Source organism: Anticarsia gemmatalis, chromosome 15, assembly GCF_050436995.1.
Source record: "Anticarsia gemmatalis isolate Benzon Research Colony breed Stoneville strain chromosome 15, ilAntGemm2 primary, whole genome shotgun sequence".
NCBI classification, from domain to species: Eukaryota; Metazoa; Arthropoda; class Insecta; order Lepidoptera; family Erebidae; genus Anticarsia; species Anticarsia gemmatalis.
In genome coordinates, this window is record NC_134759.1 from 2,984,105 (window position 1) to 3,002,753 (window position 18,649).

The window sequence follows — 18,649 nt, forward strand, 5'->3', positions numbered from 1 at the left end:
AGATTTTTTCTAAATTGTAAGAAGGTCAAATTGAAATATTAGGAAGTGGGGGCTCGAAATTTGATAGGTTTTATTCAAATTGGATGTAACTTTAGTAGTATGAGATCCATAGCAATCGAATTAAACTTAATGATTCGAAATCACAAATTTTATATAAGTTCAAATCTTTCAAAACAATGCTTCTAGATTAACAACTTTACTGTGATTTCAACGAAGCGTTTTGAGGAAAAGTCATGTCCAACGAAGCAGAACTGTTAATTGTACTGATTTAATACATTAAAGAGCTTTAAATAATTTTGTCCGAACGCCTCAAGTTACATCGTTTGAGCACTCAAGGAACTCAATGAGTATCGATTTTGGCTTACTTTTGTTATTAATTTTGTAAACAAACCTGTTGGAATAATGCGTGTTAAGAAGAAGAGGTCAATAGGTTTGTAAATAATAACAAAGATCTATTTCTCGTTATTAGAAATGTTCAAAATAGAATTTCGTTTTGGTGTCAATTTTGTTCCAATTGCAGACAGGGATGTATATTATTGTTATGTATTTTTTTATATTGATAAAGCGTTGTCGCCAAACGTCACAAAGCACATCTTTGCTCTATGTGCTTAGGTTAATTTAGAAAAAGCTTAAATCCACCCAGTATTGCGAAACACTTATATCTACCTTACAATTTCCTTTCTCAAATATAATTATTGAAGATATCTATGCATATTTTTCTTTTTACTATTTTCTATGTGGATGGTAGTCGTAAGTACCTACCTGTAGTTATAAATTCAACGAATGAAATTGAGATACATGAAGAAATATTGCAGTAGTAGACACAAAATATTCAAAAGTGAATACTAGGATTTTTGCAGGTTCATGCAAAACTAGAAATAACTGCAATTTATTTCTCAAAAAAGTATAACCGATAGCGTTCGCACAATATTCATAGCAAAAGCATAAAAAACATTGAGCACAACTAAAGCATTTTCAAATCCTATCCCATTTATCTTTGAACATCTCTATAAAAGGAGCATCACACGAAAAGTAAGTTAAATATCAATAAAAAACAGTCGCTACCTCGGTAAGACGCCGGCGGTACCTACGTTTATGTAAATAGGCGAGTGATTCGCGCAAACGACCCGGCGATACACAAGAGGACCCATAAAAATACCTCCTACAACTGACTCAAGCAAATCTCTAAATGCGAAATATATAGATGCTAGAGCCAAATTGCTTGCATTCGCCTTGCATTTCCCAGTGACATTTTTACGGCGAAAATTTCACGTTTATTGAACACTGATTTGTTTTTGTTCAGTTTTATGTTTCATTGGACCAGTGGGTATTGTGGGACCTAAATAAAGATAAATAAACATCGAATAATCCGTGAAACTGGTTTCAGTGTTTCTTTTTATTCGTTTTTCGTTATAGTTTTTAGTTGACCAGTGAGCAGGCATATTCTACAATGTATTTTTGAATATTTGTGATGTTCTTTTCATGGATGGTTAAATATAAATATTTTGCTTCTTTTTTCGGTGGGATATTTTTATGTTAAAGTTATAGTTCTAAAGTATTTGATCGAAAATCGTAATTGGCAATTGTTGTGGTTGAAGACACATCAAAAGGAAACTTTTCTTGATTCTTACTTTCTTTTCTTAGTTCCTCCTGACATCATCAATGAAGAAACATCAGCAGACGTATCAGCCCAGGAACTGGAAAATGTGACGCTCATCTGCAGAGCGTCTGGCCATCCTCCACCCAAGATCACGTGGAGACGAGAAGACCACGAACCTATGCTGCTCAAGAAAGTCGGCAACAGGGACTTTTATAAAGGTACGTAAAATAAATTTACGAAGCACTAAACTTAACGACGAAATTTCTGTAAAGTAGTAGCAAAACTTGATCAGTATTTTTTCATGTTTACTGCAAAGTTGTTTAGTACTTTAATATAAACTGTGAATACCAAGCAAAAATATCACAGTACCTACATAAAGAACACAATTTCAATCCCTCGCACAAAACTCTTTCAGATTAAAGCACTGTAAGTAGAATTTTGTGTTAAAAGCCAAGTGTACAGGTACTTACTTTTAATGCAAAAATTCTTTGGAAATCTCACATCATGCCTAATGTATTGAAATTCAATGGATTTATAAAAGGCTATTTAGAAAAAAATACGTTGTATGAATTGTAAGAGGGAAATCTTGAAAGGCAATGGTCCGGAACACTGCATACTTGAGGGGCCTTCAAGTCACCAGAAATGGAAAACAAAAGGAATCATTTGTCACAATACTATTGGGAAAGTTTCTTGGTCGGAGAATAGCTTTGATCACAGACGTTTTCATTGGAAACTTATTTTTGTGCTCCGTTGAAATAGAATAAAGCCAGGAATGCTTATGATAAGACTCATCAAAGTTTTCAGTTTGACGGTGACCTTTTCGTGGAACAAAACCTTTGAGAGTAGAGAAGTTGATAAAAGACTGACAGTATTAAAAAAAAATGTTGTTTTAGTTCCTAGCGCCCAAAAGCACAATATACAGATTCATCAGCGTATGGCATTCAGCATGAGGTAGGCTTTCGTGTGCTTCTTTTAATCTAAAATTTTATAACGAAGTCACGAACAGTTTTCTTATTTTTGTTACAGCACACCATCTTTAGTATACCTAAAGCAGAATAGAAATGGCGTGACTCCTAAATTATCATTTTACCAAATTCTCAAAATGTTCTACGTAACTAAAGCAGCTGTTTAAAGCGCTAAATCGAGTTGTAACCGACGGAGGATTAGTAGTAATTTCGCGTAACGACCACATTTTGGTTATTGTCTGCCAAAGCTTATGTTTTGCTTGGAAATCCTTTAATCACATGTTAAATTCTTGGAATCGGGTTTATGCTAACATTATCAGTACATAAATTATATCGAATATTGTTGGCTAATTAAAAATGCTTGTGGCTCAATAATGAAGGTTTGTTTACAACACCATTGTACTGGGAATTTTTTATTTCGATTCCCATTAGGCGAATAAATGAACTTTACGATCGGTAAATACCTACTTATCCCAGGTCAAACTACGTCCATGGATTTTATGCAAATATAAGATCCAAGGATTCAATTGTAGCGCGAAATGTGTTTTTTTTTTCTTAGGTAGTCTATATTAAATTATCAATGCTGGATTTTTTGGCTATATTTTTTCCTTTATTTCGGTCCACATTAAAAAATTACTGTAGGCGTTTTTGTTATTCTTATTCTTTGTCGTTTTTTTCTATATTTTGCCATGATTTTGACAAAAGTAGTGATATTTTCCTGCATTAACTTTAACAATTTGCCGAAATAATGTTTTCCTTGTATGAATTATGTTATCGTCGGATACATCAATCTGCAGCACAGCATTTCTTGGAACTCATCTCAAAGTCTTGCGGATGACAGACTTTGATGTTTGTGTTTCTATTTATAGAATACATGGAAACAAGGCTGACATTTTGTCGTTAACTTGAACTAGTCAAAGGCTAAAACCAATACCGAAGAGTTTTCGAAGCGATGCGTGTATTAGTAATTACTTATGATCGCTTGTTTTAACACTGAAGGAAAGTATCTAAAAGAAATCATGAAAATCAGATAGTTCTTCAACAGTTCTTGAAAAGTCGCAAATTCAACCTATGCTAGTGTTAAATATTTAAATACCCTATCATTCCAAGAGTAGTCCCAGCAATCAGTGAAACTATACAATATTTTAGTCTGAAAAAAAAATTGCAAAAATTTCGCCACACTTTTCAATATATTCTCTGCCTCCCTCTCATATTTAAAGCGGCGAATATCCATGTTATAAATATACATTTTCTTGTGTGTAGTGGAGAGTTACACGGGCAGTTCTCTGCCGCTGTGGCGCGTGGATCGGCGACAGATGGGCGCGTTCCTGTGCATCGCCGCCAACGACGTGCCGCCCGCCGTCAGCAAGAGAATCACACTTAATGTTAACTGTAAGTATAGATATTTACATTTTAACCCACTTATTCATAAAAATATATGAAAGGCTTTTAAAGTGTTTTGTTTCTTTCACTCCTTAGCGAAAAGAAAAAGAGAAAACATCTTATAGTAGCTTTTTAACTAAAATAGGTTTATAGTGTGTTATGAATAAGGGGGTATGACTTTATGCTTCAAATTGCCTATCTCATTATAAAGAAATATCAGTTCTACGAACTTCACTTGGACACTATTAATAGGAATCTACAGTGTTGCTCCCTGAAGCAGAAGCATTGCTTTTACTCCTGCCCTATAACTGAGGACTAATAGGTAATATGTCTGTATCAGGTTTATCTTTATATAGCTGTCAAGAGCAGTGCACTTGTGTTCACTCAGATAGTCATAATAACCAAGGTATGGTGTAAGTGAGTACTAGATTGTTGAGAATAAGCAAATAAGCAAAGAGAAGTATTTGGAAGAGAAGCTACCCAACGATAGTTTATCGCCTCAATTCTATCACAGAAAGCCAAAAGTCATAATCGCAAAGGTAATAAAATGTATTTCTAAATACTCCAATAAAATAAACTATCAATCTAATCTGGGATCAAATTTAACGAGCTCTGAACCGAAAAAACCAATTCCAATAAAACGTCGATATCCTTAATTGGGTACATAATACTGGGAAGAAACAAAAAACGTTTGTTTATTAAAATGTAATATTGAATAACAATGTCGAAATTATGAGGAATTTAACAAGGAGTGGCCGTTTGCCGGTAAATAAGGTAGAAATGAAACAAATCGAGCGCCCTCACCTTTGCTTCCAATACAATTAGACGATTATTCCTCTTGCCTACCTCCGTATAACTAACCTAGTGGTGCGTGTTGCAGAAGCTAGCGAGTTATGATGTAATATTTGATAATAAAACCATTGTACACTAAAATTGTGACATCTCTTATATAAATTCTTATATAAATTGACTGCCTCCGTGGCGCAGTGGTTTAGGTCGCCACGCCGATACCACTGCGTCGGGAGGTCGTGGGTTCGATTCCCACACGGAGCAATTATTTGTGCGATCCACAAATAATTGTTTCGGGTCTGGTTGTGCTTTGTGTCCGTTGTTTGTATGTTTGTAAAAGTCCCCGCGACACAAGAGCAATTCTTAGTGCGGGAGTTGTCTTTTTAGAAATATTAGGAAAAATACCAAACAATACCGTAGTTTGGTATGAAAGGTCTTAATTTAATCCCATTTTGGAAACAAAAAAGTAAAGTTACAATTTCTAATTATTTTTGTTTATAAAGTCTAGGTAAACCTATTTTTTTGTTCAGGGTGGCTTTTTATCCTGAATTTAAATAGTCAACATATAATTCAATTATATCTGATATTAGAAACCTGCGTATTTTCTTTAAATACTTACTAGAAATGGTATTTATTATGACATGAAAACTTAGAATGAACATGCAAATAAGATCAAAAATCGGGTCCAAATATTGTCAAGCATATTTTTTTAAAATAAAACCAAACGCACAAGTCTACAACTTACAACTGCCACTACATCTTCAGTCGTGATAAAGCCGAATTGATCTCTCTCTTGTAAGCCGCCCTTGCGTATAATTGACTCTTCCCTGTCATTGGCTGCCAGGCCCCTAAGCCGATGTACAGATCATATACTTGGAATATTTAGTGCTCCACTACGCAGATAATCTTAATATAATATGTTTGTTCTTATAACCTAAGACTTGAAATGAAAAATGTTTGCGATGTAAAAGAAACGAGATTAAGTAAATATTTTTGGTTAAGACGTTTTATTTACGATGTCTCTGTGGTGTGGGGGTGAATATGCGACTGATTATTGCAAGGTCTGGGGTTCAGTTCCTGAGTCGTACAAAGTGTTATTCTCAACAATAGCCCATTTGGTAACACGAGCGTAATACGGCAATAAGCCCCAACAAACAACAATTTCTGGATCGAAATATTTGTTGCGTGTGAGTATTAAATCCACGACCTTCCGACGCATTGGTATGTGGCGCCCACTTTAACCACTGCGCCATGATGCGCCATGAAAGCCGTCAAAGTTAATCAAAAGTATCCGTTTAATAAAAGAGGCAAACTTCCTCAAAAGTAGTGTGCAAAATCTAATACTGAATAACTCTACTTTACGACTACCGTTGCTTCTAAACAACGTATACTTTAGTAGTCTTTTTATAGTCCAAGCGCCTATTAAGTCGATGATAAATTTTTAACGGATCGTTTTCTTTGTGATGAGCCGTAATAAGGGTTTAAGGTGCAATTTTGTCTCCAGTAATCGACATTTTCGTGTATGGTTTGAATCGGTTGCGTTAATAAGGGTGCTTTTAATGAAGTAGGTGTTAAGGCTTATCGATTTCATCAGGGCTGTAATGTGTGTTTTGGTAGGGAACTGTTTTGCTTTGAAGAGAATCTGTGTCTTAGTGCAGGTTTATTAATTTGAATTGAAAATTACTAATACTCTAATTCATTTGAATAACTTTTCAGTCCATTTGAGTCTTTTAGTGAACTTAGTGGGATTTGTTTTAATTCCATTTTTTACATTTTACTATAAAATTGTTAGTAAAAATTAGTAAAAAGAAATATGAGATTATTCTCAATAGTAGCCTGAAGTTTAGTAACTGGCTTACATGGAACTAATATTGAAACTAGTGAAACAGAGGCGTATTTCATACATCTCTGCTTACATTTTGTATAACAGGCGTTTAATGAGACATGTATGGAACATGAAAACATTTTAAAAACCAATAATTTCAGTATGAATCAAACAATATTCAAAAACTAACCAAACATAATATTAACAATAGAACAATCGGAGTTAATCGGCAATTGCAATGGAGAGTGAATTTCACGGACCATCGGAGCCGAATCCCGACTCTTCGATTCTAAGTTGGGATCAGTACACGTTTTATCTGAACATTGGCTTGTGCGCCAACCGCTGAGAAAATCCCACCGACTCAACGCTTGGATAGCACTCGGATTTTTAATAAAATCGCTCGGATATTATTTTTGAAAGGAATTAGGTTTTTGTGTTAGATTTGATTTGACTTTGATGAATGATGTGCGTACTTTTTATAAGTAACGAAATCAGCTTTTAAAGCTTGTTGAATTTACTTGTTGACTCTTGTCATAGAAAGAATTTTCTTAATCTTCCTGTAATTTGAGCTTTTAATTTCTACATGTGTAAGTAGAGATGTATTAAATATACTCACGATTCGCCATTTACCAGTTTTGGGGGCGTCATGCAATAGGGGGCGAGCTAATTACTATAAACTGGGCACGTTTTCAAAGCCTACTATAGAGAAATAATCTAATACAAATTAGAAAAGATCGATTGCACGGAATTGAATTTGACCGGAAATCGAATCTGAAACCTCGTGATCGGCAGTCATAATATAAACATTTACCACAGACTTAGTAATTATTTTAAGAAAACGCATCAAATTTTAGTTTAAACAAATAAGTACTAAGAATATCCAATATTCTTAATTTCTCGTTTAATTCCTTTATAAGCTTTACCTATTAAGATTTGAACCATTTTCGTAAATCGAGTGCCGAGTCTTTGACGGTCATTTGCATGTGAATAGCAACTAATACGGCGTTAACACGAGTTAACTATAATATCGTCGTTTCACGCCAATCGTTCGAATATAATACTGTAATGACTTGTTTTAGTATAATACAGATATTAAAATAGTAACTAGTTTTAATAGTGGAATCTGTGGGGTTCTTACCGCTATAGACTATCGATTGCCGAGTAACTATTGAGAACATTCATGCATACAATTACGCCTTTTTCCTATAGGAGTAGACAAAAACCAAACAACGCCACTTAATGCGATCCTTACATATTTGCCTAACTCTTGGCTTCAATGATATCCATACATCGGTAACTACAAATGCAACTAAATTGAGAAATTATTGAAAATTGAATCAGCGCCTCTAGCGGGTTCCTTAAGAACCATTTTTTCAAGTAATTTCTTACACGGAAAATGCGACCGTATAAGCAGATTGTAATGTTGATTAAGCGATGTGTAATTCCTGAAAACTCTACAGACGTAGAGAAAGACAGATAGACAGACAGAGCTCTTGATAAAACATTGTCGCTATAACAGTAATTCAATATTATAGCTGTTTTAACATGCAAATGTTATCATTTATTGGATATATTCAAGACATCTATGTAGGCTTTCAACCAATTTCAAGTTAGAACCATCAAAGCGAAATACTAAAATGTAAGATTCCGATACTCTGACCTCAACCTGACATAAAGGTTGTAACACATCATTAATTATTCTCTAAAGCGATCTCCTGAGAGCTATCCGTACGTCTAGACTAGGCCTAAGTATTTTGAGGTAAATACACGTGTACCTTTGAAAATGTTATGAGAAATCGGATTCGATTCCCTTGATGCATACAAGATTGTGTTTAGGTTATATGTTAGATAATAAGCTGGAATTTGGGTTATAGCCGGCTGTGAAGTTACCTAATTAAATTATTTCTTGTATACTATAAATCAAAATAATTATGAAGTCTATAAAATGTTTAAAAAAAAAAGATAAAGTTTACTTGATTAATAATAAGGAACCAACATTTTTAACTAACAAGAATACTTACGATGACTAAGAATACTTAAGATAATAAAACTGAAAAAAAAATATCATACCCTAATTACAAGAGTGAAACAGTGGGCGCCTTAAAGTAATTTGTTACGCGTTATTATATAGCGATGTTATTATATAGCATTATCTTATTAAAACCAGTAAAATAATACCTACTGCCTATTTTTTCCTAGTTACCTAAAATAATTTCTTTATAAATACGGAGCCTGTGTAGGCTTAATTATAAAACATATTATAAGATAATGATACGGCGTCGCCCACAAAGCGGGGTGAACGACCTTTCCACTGCCCGTGGCCGTGGGCTCCTAATAAGTCTCATTTTAACTGTAGACTTCAGTGGAGAGGTTTCATGAAATTCTTTGAAACATTAATAGAATATGAAAAGGAGAATGGGATGTTATGAAACTGATCTTAAAGGCTTTAAAATAGACGATTAAGTGAATAATAACTCGACAGATGTAAATATTAAATTCAAGGTAATCTGTCTTTCGCTTTACAATTTAAAATATTTCTGCTAGTATGTACTATTTTCTCACTAAAAACTGTTAAGCCTTTTTGAGATTTTGAGCAACAGACTTATAAACTACATTCCTACATAAAATCAATCATTTCTCCCCGTTGAGGCAGAAAGTAATCAAGGGCAGCACATTATTACAAATTTTGCATTATAAATGTTATACGTAATACTTCTCTTAGCTATATTTTTATTAGAAACAAAAAATTCTGTCCAGTTCTAGATCTTAATTGAGTTGAAGTTAATGAAATAAAATGAAAAGTAGTCAAATATTATTAAGAAAAAAACTAATTTCCTTCCTATTCCTCAGTATCAATTATTGAAACAAATGCAGCGTATATTCCAATTTTAGGCTACCTCATAATTCGCAAACAGCTCGGTTTAATCCTTTGCTAACAGAGCGAGGTTGTAGCTAAACCAACAGCGCATAATAAGATCAGGCAAATGGCGAACAGATAAGGAATCAATACCCAATAATCCTGGAGAGGCTCTTGTTCCCGTATACTACTGTTTTGGTAGTATTAAGATAAATATCTTTGGAAACTTGTACCTTGTTTTGCTTTTAGAAGTAGGACAGTGTAATGATAAACATAATGCATTCTGTTCGTCGATGAAGATAGGTACTATAAAAAATAGTAGGTTAAAAAAATTAATTGACAATTAATTTTGAGCTAAGTTCAAGGGTTTTAGAATAAGTATACATCTGTAGCTCAATTCTCTATTACTATCGACTACCGACAACCGACCTGTCATCGAGAAATTTTGTATGAAAATCTAATCAGCGCCTCTGACGGGTGTCGTAGGAATCATTTTGGCAGTACATTCTAAACGTCAAAATTCGATAGCTAGCCGGTTGTCGGTAGTCGATAGTGGTACAGAATCGAGGTACTGATCAGCGCCTCTAACGGGCGTCGTAGAATCATTTTTGGCAGTACATTCTAAATGTCAAAATGTCGATAGCTAGCCGGTTGTCGGTAGTCGATAGTAATAGAGAATCGAAGTACAGGAGTATGTAATAATGTTTTGTTTTCTCCCTACAGTTCCTCCGACAGTAATAGTGCCAAACCAGTTGCTGGGCGCGCCGCTCGGCACTGACGTCATACTAGAGTGTACCGTGGAAGCCTACCCCAATACCATCAACTACTGGCTCAAGAACAGGGGCGAGATGCTTCTAGACGGGTAAGGAGTCAATTTTTTGTCCACCATAAGAACGTAGCTTAGGATCTGTTTCAAGCCTTGTCAACGCTTTACCGGGGTTGCTTTTGTATCATAATTTGTCAGTTTTGTGTCTCGACGACTGCTTATATTATATCTTATGGCTATAGTGGTTAATCATCCTTTTGCAAACAGCCACAATCACCACAAATTACTTAGAAGTTCAAAGCATGTTTTTATACGTTACATATCATGCTCAAAACTGTATAAGATGTTAATTCTGTGCTAATATGGCCCTGGTATTGTATGGCTTATGCTCCGATTGTTATAGACCACGTTTTTGATATCACAACATACCCTTTCATTATACTTGGTAATGAGGAGTTAACAGGAAATTACCTTCGTATCAGGAAATTACCAGAATTTGGATTATCAAAGCAAGTGATTTCTAATTAATTTCCAATATTTCCCTTTCCGTCCCTAATTCAAAGAAGAGGCAATTTCATTTTGGCCAGTTGAAGCAATATCGTAACCCTTTATCTGTGTTCTTGGTGGTATTCACTGAGGTTTCCATACATACTTATGCTAACGAGAAGGCCCACTTTACTGTTTAAGTACCAATAACTGCTAAGGTTGTGGCCATAAAAACAGCGTATGAAAGTTATAATGTTGTTGGTGGCAACACGTTATTATTTGAAAAGTTTCGCTGTATACATGTCATTTCGCTTGAAGTAATGTCTGTTTTAGATTTTATCGGATTTGGGTGGCACACGGCTTATCTTAGCTACATGTTAATGTGTCACACGAGTATTGTTGATCAAGTTTGTTTTGTTTTAAATTGTCTGAGAAACTGATGATTCTTTTGTATCAGTTCAGATAGAAGTGTTGCGACTGTTTTCAAGTAGGTGCTCTACTTTAGAATAGGAAAAGTGCTTGCGATATTATTGATTGCAAACTAATCCAGAATTAATTGTAACGATCTAAATGTAGGAAAATGTTAATAGAGAATTTGTGACGTATCGACTACGACATTACGTTACATTTTAGCTTAGTTTCCTAACAATTTTCAATTTTACTTCCCGTAGCTATAAAGTGCAATTAGTTCAGTTCTTTCCCTCGTTTTTCAGAGCCCCAATTCAAGAGTTAGATTTCCATGTCTATTGTATTGAACAGTCTGTAATAAAGAGTTCATAGGGGTGATTGATACCCTTCCTATTGTGATCACCGTCAATACTACCATTATGAAAATGCCTTGTGCTGTATCGGTCAAGGAGAACAAATTGATGGGTTTTTTGTGATTTTTATTCGATTGTGAAGAAGGTCATTGACCGGAATCTGATTAGCAATATTTTTTCAAGTAGATACTGATCGTGTACAACGATTTATCATTTATATTGGTATAGAAATTGTACTGGGTTTTTTTCCAATTTGTATCTAGGCTCTTCGATTAGGTTTCGATATAAGCTTTTTAGGCAAAGTTTCAAATGGGCATACAATGTTATTTAGTTCACTGACTATTAGTATTTGAGAAATATCATATTTCTGAGTCAATGTAGGCTCTAGTATTTTTACCCTCCTGACCTGAGTTGACCAAATGATAACCGCGATTTATTCTGTATTCTTTCTTAACTATTTGTTTATTTTGCTCAACTCACTCCTTCACTTCTATTATACACCTACTTCTTCTTATCTCTGCATCACCCGTAGGTTGACTGGTAGAGAATGCCATTGGCATTAAGTCCGCCATTATACAACTTTTGTATATGAAGTTATTAAATAAATAAATACATGCTTCTCTTTGTAGTGGTACAAGGATGCTATAGCAGCTTATTTCGTCATAAATGTATAATAATATAATTTTATAATTTAGCCTCAAATTCTTTCCCGCAGGCCCAAGTATACGATAAGTGAAGAGCGTTCATCATACCGTGTGATGATGAAGCTAACCATCAGGTACTTCTCAAGGAGCGACATCGGCACCTACAACTGTGTCAGTACCAACTCTCTCGGCAAGAGCGAGGGTACACTCAGACTTTATGGTGAGTTGAAAGCCTTGGTTATAATTGCTACGATGTAATAACAAACTTTCAAAAATATTTCTGCATTTAAACCTATTCAATTGGGCCACCGGCATGAAATTGTCCGATGTTGAAAGTATCTGTATGTTTATTTAACTCTAGTATCAACTGCTTTATCGTAGTGGTAATACTAGCGAAAGTAAAGTACTTAGATTTATGTCCTTTGTCTGCTCAAAATAAGATATCGAGAAATAACATATTTTTTTTACAACTTCCGCATTAAGAATTGCTCTTGTGTCGCGGGGACTTTTACAAACAACCAACATACAACAAAGTACAACCAGACCCAAAACAATTATTTGTGGATCGCACATAGAATCGTCCCGTGCGGGCATCAAACCCACGACCTTCCAACGTAATGGTAGCGGCGTGGTGACCTAAACCACTGCGTCACGGAGGCAGTCAAACTACCAACTTATTACGAACACAGATAGGACAAATCTGTAAATTTAATTTCAAAACCAAGCATCTGACACAATCTCATACAAAATCTAATCAAATTCGTGGATGGCATTAACAAAAAGTCCCTGAAGATTTCATATGATATATTTTTTACAGAAATAAAAATATATCCAAGTTCGCAGCCAGAAGTCAACATACTAGTAGGCGGTAAGTAAATATGATTTTACTCCTTTGGGTGTACACCAATATGAATAAATAGTGAATATAAGTAATATGTTAGAAGGAAAAATTGAAACACGTATGGAGGGATTGCGTCATGGGAATTGTTTAGAGGCTGGGATTATTTTTTTTAGTTTCATTTTGTGGGTCACGGATGTTTTATTAAGTGGTTTGGATTATTTTGTTTATTTACTGCTTGTTTTGCTAAAAAAGGACGTGTTTCTGATTAGTTAAACATTCATTCTGATTACTTATGCACTCATAATTTTACTATTTCAAACATGAAAATTACAAAACAATGTATTACTGATCAAAGCTTATACGATGTTTGTTAATAATATAGTGATGATATTTTGACTAGGTTGTTTTAAAACTTTGCAATAATTAGTGCTAGGGTTCATTTTCCCGGACAAGCTAAATGGTATTTCAGCCAAAAAAAAAAATTTGCTTAAAAAGATTTAGCCAAAAATATTAGGTCGGGGAAAAAGTCTTTTCGCATTATAGTATGTATGAACTTGTAATAAACTCTCTTTGGCTTCAAGAATCACAAATGAGTACACTGTTCATTAAGTTTCTTTCAGTGAGCTCGTGAGGTACTCAAATATCGAGCTTTTTTGTGTAGAGAAAAGTTTTTATTACAAGTTCAAACATACTATAACGCGAAAAGACTTTTTCCCCGACCAAATATCTCAACTGAATTAAAGTTACGAAAACACTGACTGAGACTTGATTGAAATTTTATTTAAATTTACTTCTAGGTATTTATTTCTTGTTTATTCCTTTCTAATACGTATTTCTTCCACAGGTCTCACGGAAGAAGCAGCAAAGACGTTCAATAGTGCTAGTTATCATACAAGAACGATTTGTTTGTATGTACTGTTGTCAATTGTTATAATGTTACACTAGGTGTTCACATAGTTATGTAACTCATTGTATATATGTACATAAAAACATGTAAATGAGTTTAGTAATGTTTTTGTTCAATGTTATTGTAGACAGCGGTTCTAAATGTTACCGTTTTTATAGTCAAAATTAAAGTAATTAGTACTGAAATGGTTCATTCTTACAGTAACAGCAATCAGGTAATTAGTGATCAGTACCACAATTCTCTACCACTATCGACTACTGACTACCGGCTAGCTATCGAAACATTTTGTGTGACAAACAGTGCAGCGCCTCTAGCGGGCGTCGAAAAAACTATTTTTGCAGTACATTTTAAGTGTCAAACTCTCGATACTCGAAAGTACCGACTGTTCAGAATCGTGCTACAGTTGATATTTGGTAAGAATTTTTGATATTGTGTAAAATAATGTTATGAAAAAGTTCGAGTAATAATATCGAGAACCGCTGTATATAATGACAAAATTATTTTGTAGACGAAATAAAACTTTTTGTTACTGTGCTGAATTGTATCCAAATATTAGAAATGATAGTTATCCCTGTAACCCTATCTAAAATCATTATCCAAAACTGATTATTGTAAACTGAAGACCGAATAAACATTTTAGAAAGAAATTATACTTTTATTTATACTACTCAAAAACAGAATAAAATTTTCTGTGGTAAGTTAATAAAGAAAATAATCAGAATAAGATACCATACCACTTCATAAAATATTGAAATAGGTAAGTCTCGTCATTATACTTCTATTTTCAGGTTTTTGTTTAACATATTGTAATTTATTTTTGCAGCACTTTATCTTCATTGTCATAATCATCATCAGCAATGTCAGTTATTCTCCGCTGCTGTGGACTACAAGCTTTTCTTTGTTAACACCACCAGCCATACTTATTTTTTGCCATTCGTGTCGATCCCCCTGATTGTTTTGCAGCAGTCTTCTAAAAACTCTGATGACGTAAGGTAGATTATAATAAAAAATAATAATCTGGTGCCTGTAATTACCTTACATCTCTCATCTTAGTTTAACATTACAAATAAATCAAGCAATGCCTCCATCACACAAATCTTCGTTTTACAATTTGCTCTCTCAGCTAATGAAACGGCTCAAGCTCAGAATTTTATGTTCCTCCGTAAGCCTATGGCTAAAGGTGTTATAAAATAAGGCTGCAAAGAACAGGCGGCGTTTCTTCCTGGCTATAACATTGTGATGACTAATTTGTTAAAAGATAGCCTGATATTTTCTGATTACGGTTCAGGACTGATGAAATATCTTTACGAGTTCGTTGTTTAATTACAGTACGATATTGTGTTGTTAAAAATCTTTGTCTTTGTTTCATGGTTTAATTAATGACAAGGACAAATATATGCTCTTAAAAATACTTTCGATAAATGACGTATTTAGCACACTTTTTACATATCTACTAAGACAAGAAAATTAAATATTTTCAAGAACATCTGCTTTCCTGAGAAACCAGTGTTTTGAAAATTTCGGTTGGTGAGTATAATTAGAGGTAATTAATAAATCTAAAGATATATCTACGATCTTTACTTTATAAAATGTAATTATTTTGTCTAACCGATAAGTGACATTTTGGTCAAAAGAAAAATATAATGTAAAAGACATGAACAGTAAAATATGTTTTTAAAATTATAACAACACAAAAACCCGAAAGAAGGCAACCATTTTATTAAAAAAATGCACCCAGTACAAAAAGGAATATTTCAATTCAACATTGAAGCGAACCCCTCCAATAACAACTCTACGAAACATCACTTTAATTTAAACACATCCAACAATGCTACAAGTTAAAGCCCAATATATTTTTCCTGTTCAGATCAATATTGACCTCTGCAACCCAATAAAGTGTTTGAGTTACCGCCGCGGCCCATCTGTAAATTGTTAGTGTTTAATGAAATCCAATAAGGGAGCTTTAACTTGCTTAACGTACTGCCAACCTTATAACGGAAATGAATTCCGTTACGTTTGAATTGAGGATAAGTGGGTAAATGTGAATGGTTAGGTTGTAAGTGGATGATATCGTTCTTTTGCTTCAAGTGGTCATTTTTTTTCTGATGTAATGAGAGTTTACTATGATTTAGAATAGATGATTTTCCTGTTGAAATTTGGCAAGATGTTAAGTGAATTGAAAATTAAATTTTCGAGGAGGAAATCTTCCATAAGATACCTGACTCTCTTGGGGTTGAAAGTCCGGTTGTGTCGTATTAATCTTGTAGGTCCTGTAACTCGCAACATAATTTAATCGTCAATTACAGCCCTAATCACAGTCCTGTACACAAAATACAGACCAGCTATTGACCAATTTTTGATCAGCTTTTCAAGCGGGCATTTTGTCAAATTCGAGTTACTCGATCCGTACCGTAGATAATTGGGCTACTGAAATTGGCAACAAAATGTACCAAAGTTCATTGTCCTCTAATAGCTAAAAACCATTTAGTTCATATTACAAGCTACATTAATATGTCCATTTATTTGACCGTCTTAATAAACTTCCATTAGACGATGCTAGACAGGACACATTTCTATACACAATAGCATTTAAGCTACAAAATCCAAACATATCTCAATAATATCGTATTAAGACAAATATTATAGCCTACTTATACTGATGTATTATTCTTAAACGGTACTAATACACACGGAACAATAATTTATTGGAACAAGGGTTACTTCAGGAAGGCTATTGTAAAAATAATGGTTTAGGGGAAGAACCCTCCGACCCAACGATTACCAAATCAAACAAGTCAATTTAGAATCGCCAAGGATCCCGAATTTCTTGACGTTGGTAGGAATATTGATATTTTTGGCGGTCTAAGGTTTCGAAAACTGTTATAAAATATAACTATTGAGGTCCATGCGGAAGTAGGGTTTCTAGGTTTAGTTCTGAATTTCGATAGTGCCAAGGTTTTGTGTATGGAATTTTAATAGCGTTTGAATGTCTGCTGAGTATCGTCTAGATGATAATTATTCGCTTATATGAAACTGGAAAACGTTATTGAAGAGTGTGAGTACATTAATATAAAATAGAATTGGACCTATACACAGCATAAGAAATGTGTGTGGCAGATGTGTGGCGTAAAGAAAATAATACGACTACGCTACGAATGTTATTACTTTATTTCAACTTAAAATATTTGCGTTCAATTGAGTAGTACGCGTATTAAAAAGATACGTGTAACAGAGTCTAATTCATTTATAAAATATGATCTAAATCCCTACATAACTGTCAACAAATCTAAATTTAATTTGTTTAAATTCTGGACCGAATTCATTTCAGTATTTTTTATTGTTCTTCTGTCTGGCGATTAATCCGGACTGTTATTAGGATCCACTTTAGAACCCAAATTGCTAACTTGGAAATTATTACGAACGGCTTATCAAAGTAATTTCGTTTACGAAGGAATGTCCTTAGTTTTACAAACGGAGTGTTAGACTGGAACACGTTCTTTAGTTTATGTTTTTAGGCCAACTGACTATAAATTTAGGAATTCTATAGCATCAAACGAAACAAAGATAGTGGAATCTTTATTAACGCGTCTTGACTTTAAAGGAACAAATTGTCCTTTTTGTACGAGAAATTCATAGAGACAGAAATACAGAAATAACTAACTTGATAAAAAAATATTTTATATGTAATATGAGATTCATTTTGAAGTTATTTAGTGTATGTACAGTATGAATTGATGATTAATATTTCCATGAAATGGTGTAAAGCGTTATATTATGTTAGGTAGAACTATTTATTCTATTTTTTCTCAGTAATTTTATATTAAAATTGGTGCGTTTTCTTCGTAATATTTTAACAATCTACAATTTAATGATCGATGTTTATATTCGACAGTACGTACACAGTTTTAGGATAGCAGTAAAGTGGACACAATGCCACTAAGTTCTTTATCTGTCGAGATAATTCTTAAGTGCCCATTCAGACAGTTTACGGCCTTGTAAAACCTAACCCGTTTTGGTTGTAAAAACTTTAATAACAAAATAGGTTACGTTTTCGGTACAAAAGAGATGCTATCTAAAATTTACAATTTACCTAGACAAGTATATTTTGAGACAGTTTTAGGAGTACTCTTTAGTAGTAATGTGTTGACCTAAATAAGATGATCTTATCGCAAGAGTGTAACGAGTTTGGCTTTAGATCGAAAATTCTAGGCTCGGTTCAAGTTTTAATCGTGTAATAATTTTGGGTGTGCCTCAGGGCACAATACTGGGTCCATAATGTTATTTCAAAATCATCTTAGGTTATGTGCTCACATTATACGTAAACAAAACTCTTTTGATATTATATTTTAATACTCCTGACTAGACAATTCCCAAGTCTTGATTTATGTTTGTTATTTGCAGTTTTGGTCTTAACAATACAATAAAATCTGCTAATATTACACAGAAACAAAATATATTGGAAACTAAATAAAGTTTTAATTTAAAATAAATACCGCGGTAACGATTTAATTCACAGTAAAGCTTGCCCCACAGGTCCCAGTTGAGGGCTGGCAGATTCCTCGCCGCTAGATGACAAAAAGCTTGAAAGACAGTCTCCATAAACAATGTCCCCCACCCCGCATGCGCCGACACAACGGCAACGTGTAAAGATGTACAGTCTCTGAAATTTCGCCTTTTTATTGCATTCCCGGTCGCAAGAGAGCCTTAATTTAATATGGCCTGCTCGATTTGTTTACAAAGGAAAAATTTATTCATGAAATTTGTTTTGGAGGGTCCAGCGTGGCCCGGATAAAAATAAACTTTCTAAGCGTGAGTTACTTTGACC

At 34.0% G+C, this 18,649-nt stretch overlaps 1 protein-coding gene across 2 annotated transcripts in view; it reads left to right on the plus strand.

Annotated features, from left to right (window-relative positions):
• LOC142978831 (protein CEPU-1-like) overlaps positions 1-14,458 on the plus strand; it is a 136,610-nt gene extending 122,152 nt beyond the window's left edge. For both annotated transcript variants that reach the window (XM_076123420.1, XM_076123421.1), the window contains exons 5-10: positions 1,645-1,818; positions 3,829-3,957; positions 10,143-10,281; positions 12,148-12,296; positions 12,894-12,944; positions 13,762-14,458. In XM_076123420.1, coding sequence (XP_075979535.1) covers positions 1,645-1,818; positions 3,829-3,957; positions 10,143-10,281; positions 12,148-12,296; positions 12,894-12,944; positions 13,762-13,862 — 743 coding nt within the window. In that variant the 3' untranslated portion in view covers positions 13,863-14,458. The remainder of the gene's footprint in view (positions 1-1,644; positions 1,819-3,828; positions 3,958-10,142; positions 10,282-12,147; positions 12,297-12,893; positions 12,945-13,761) is intronic.
• The last annotated feature ends 4,191 nt before the right edge of the window (positions 14,459-18,649 follow it).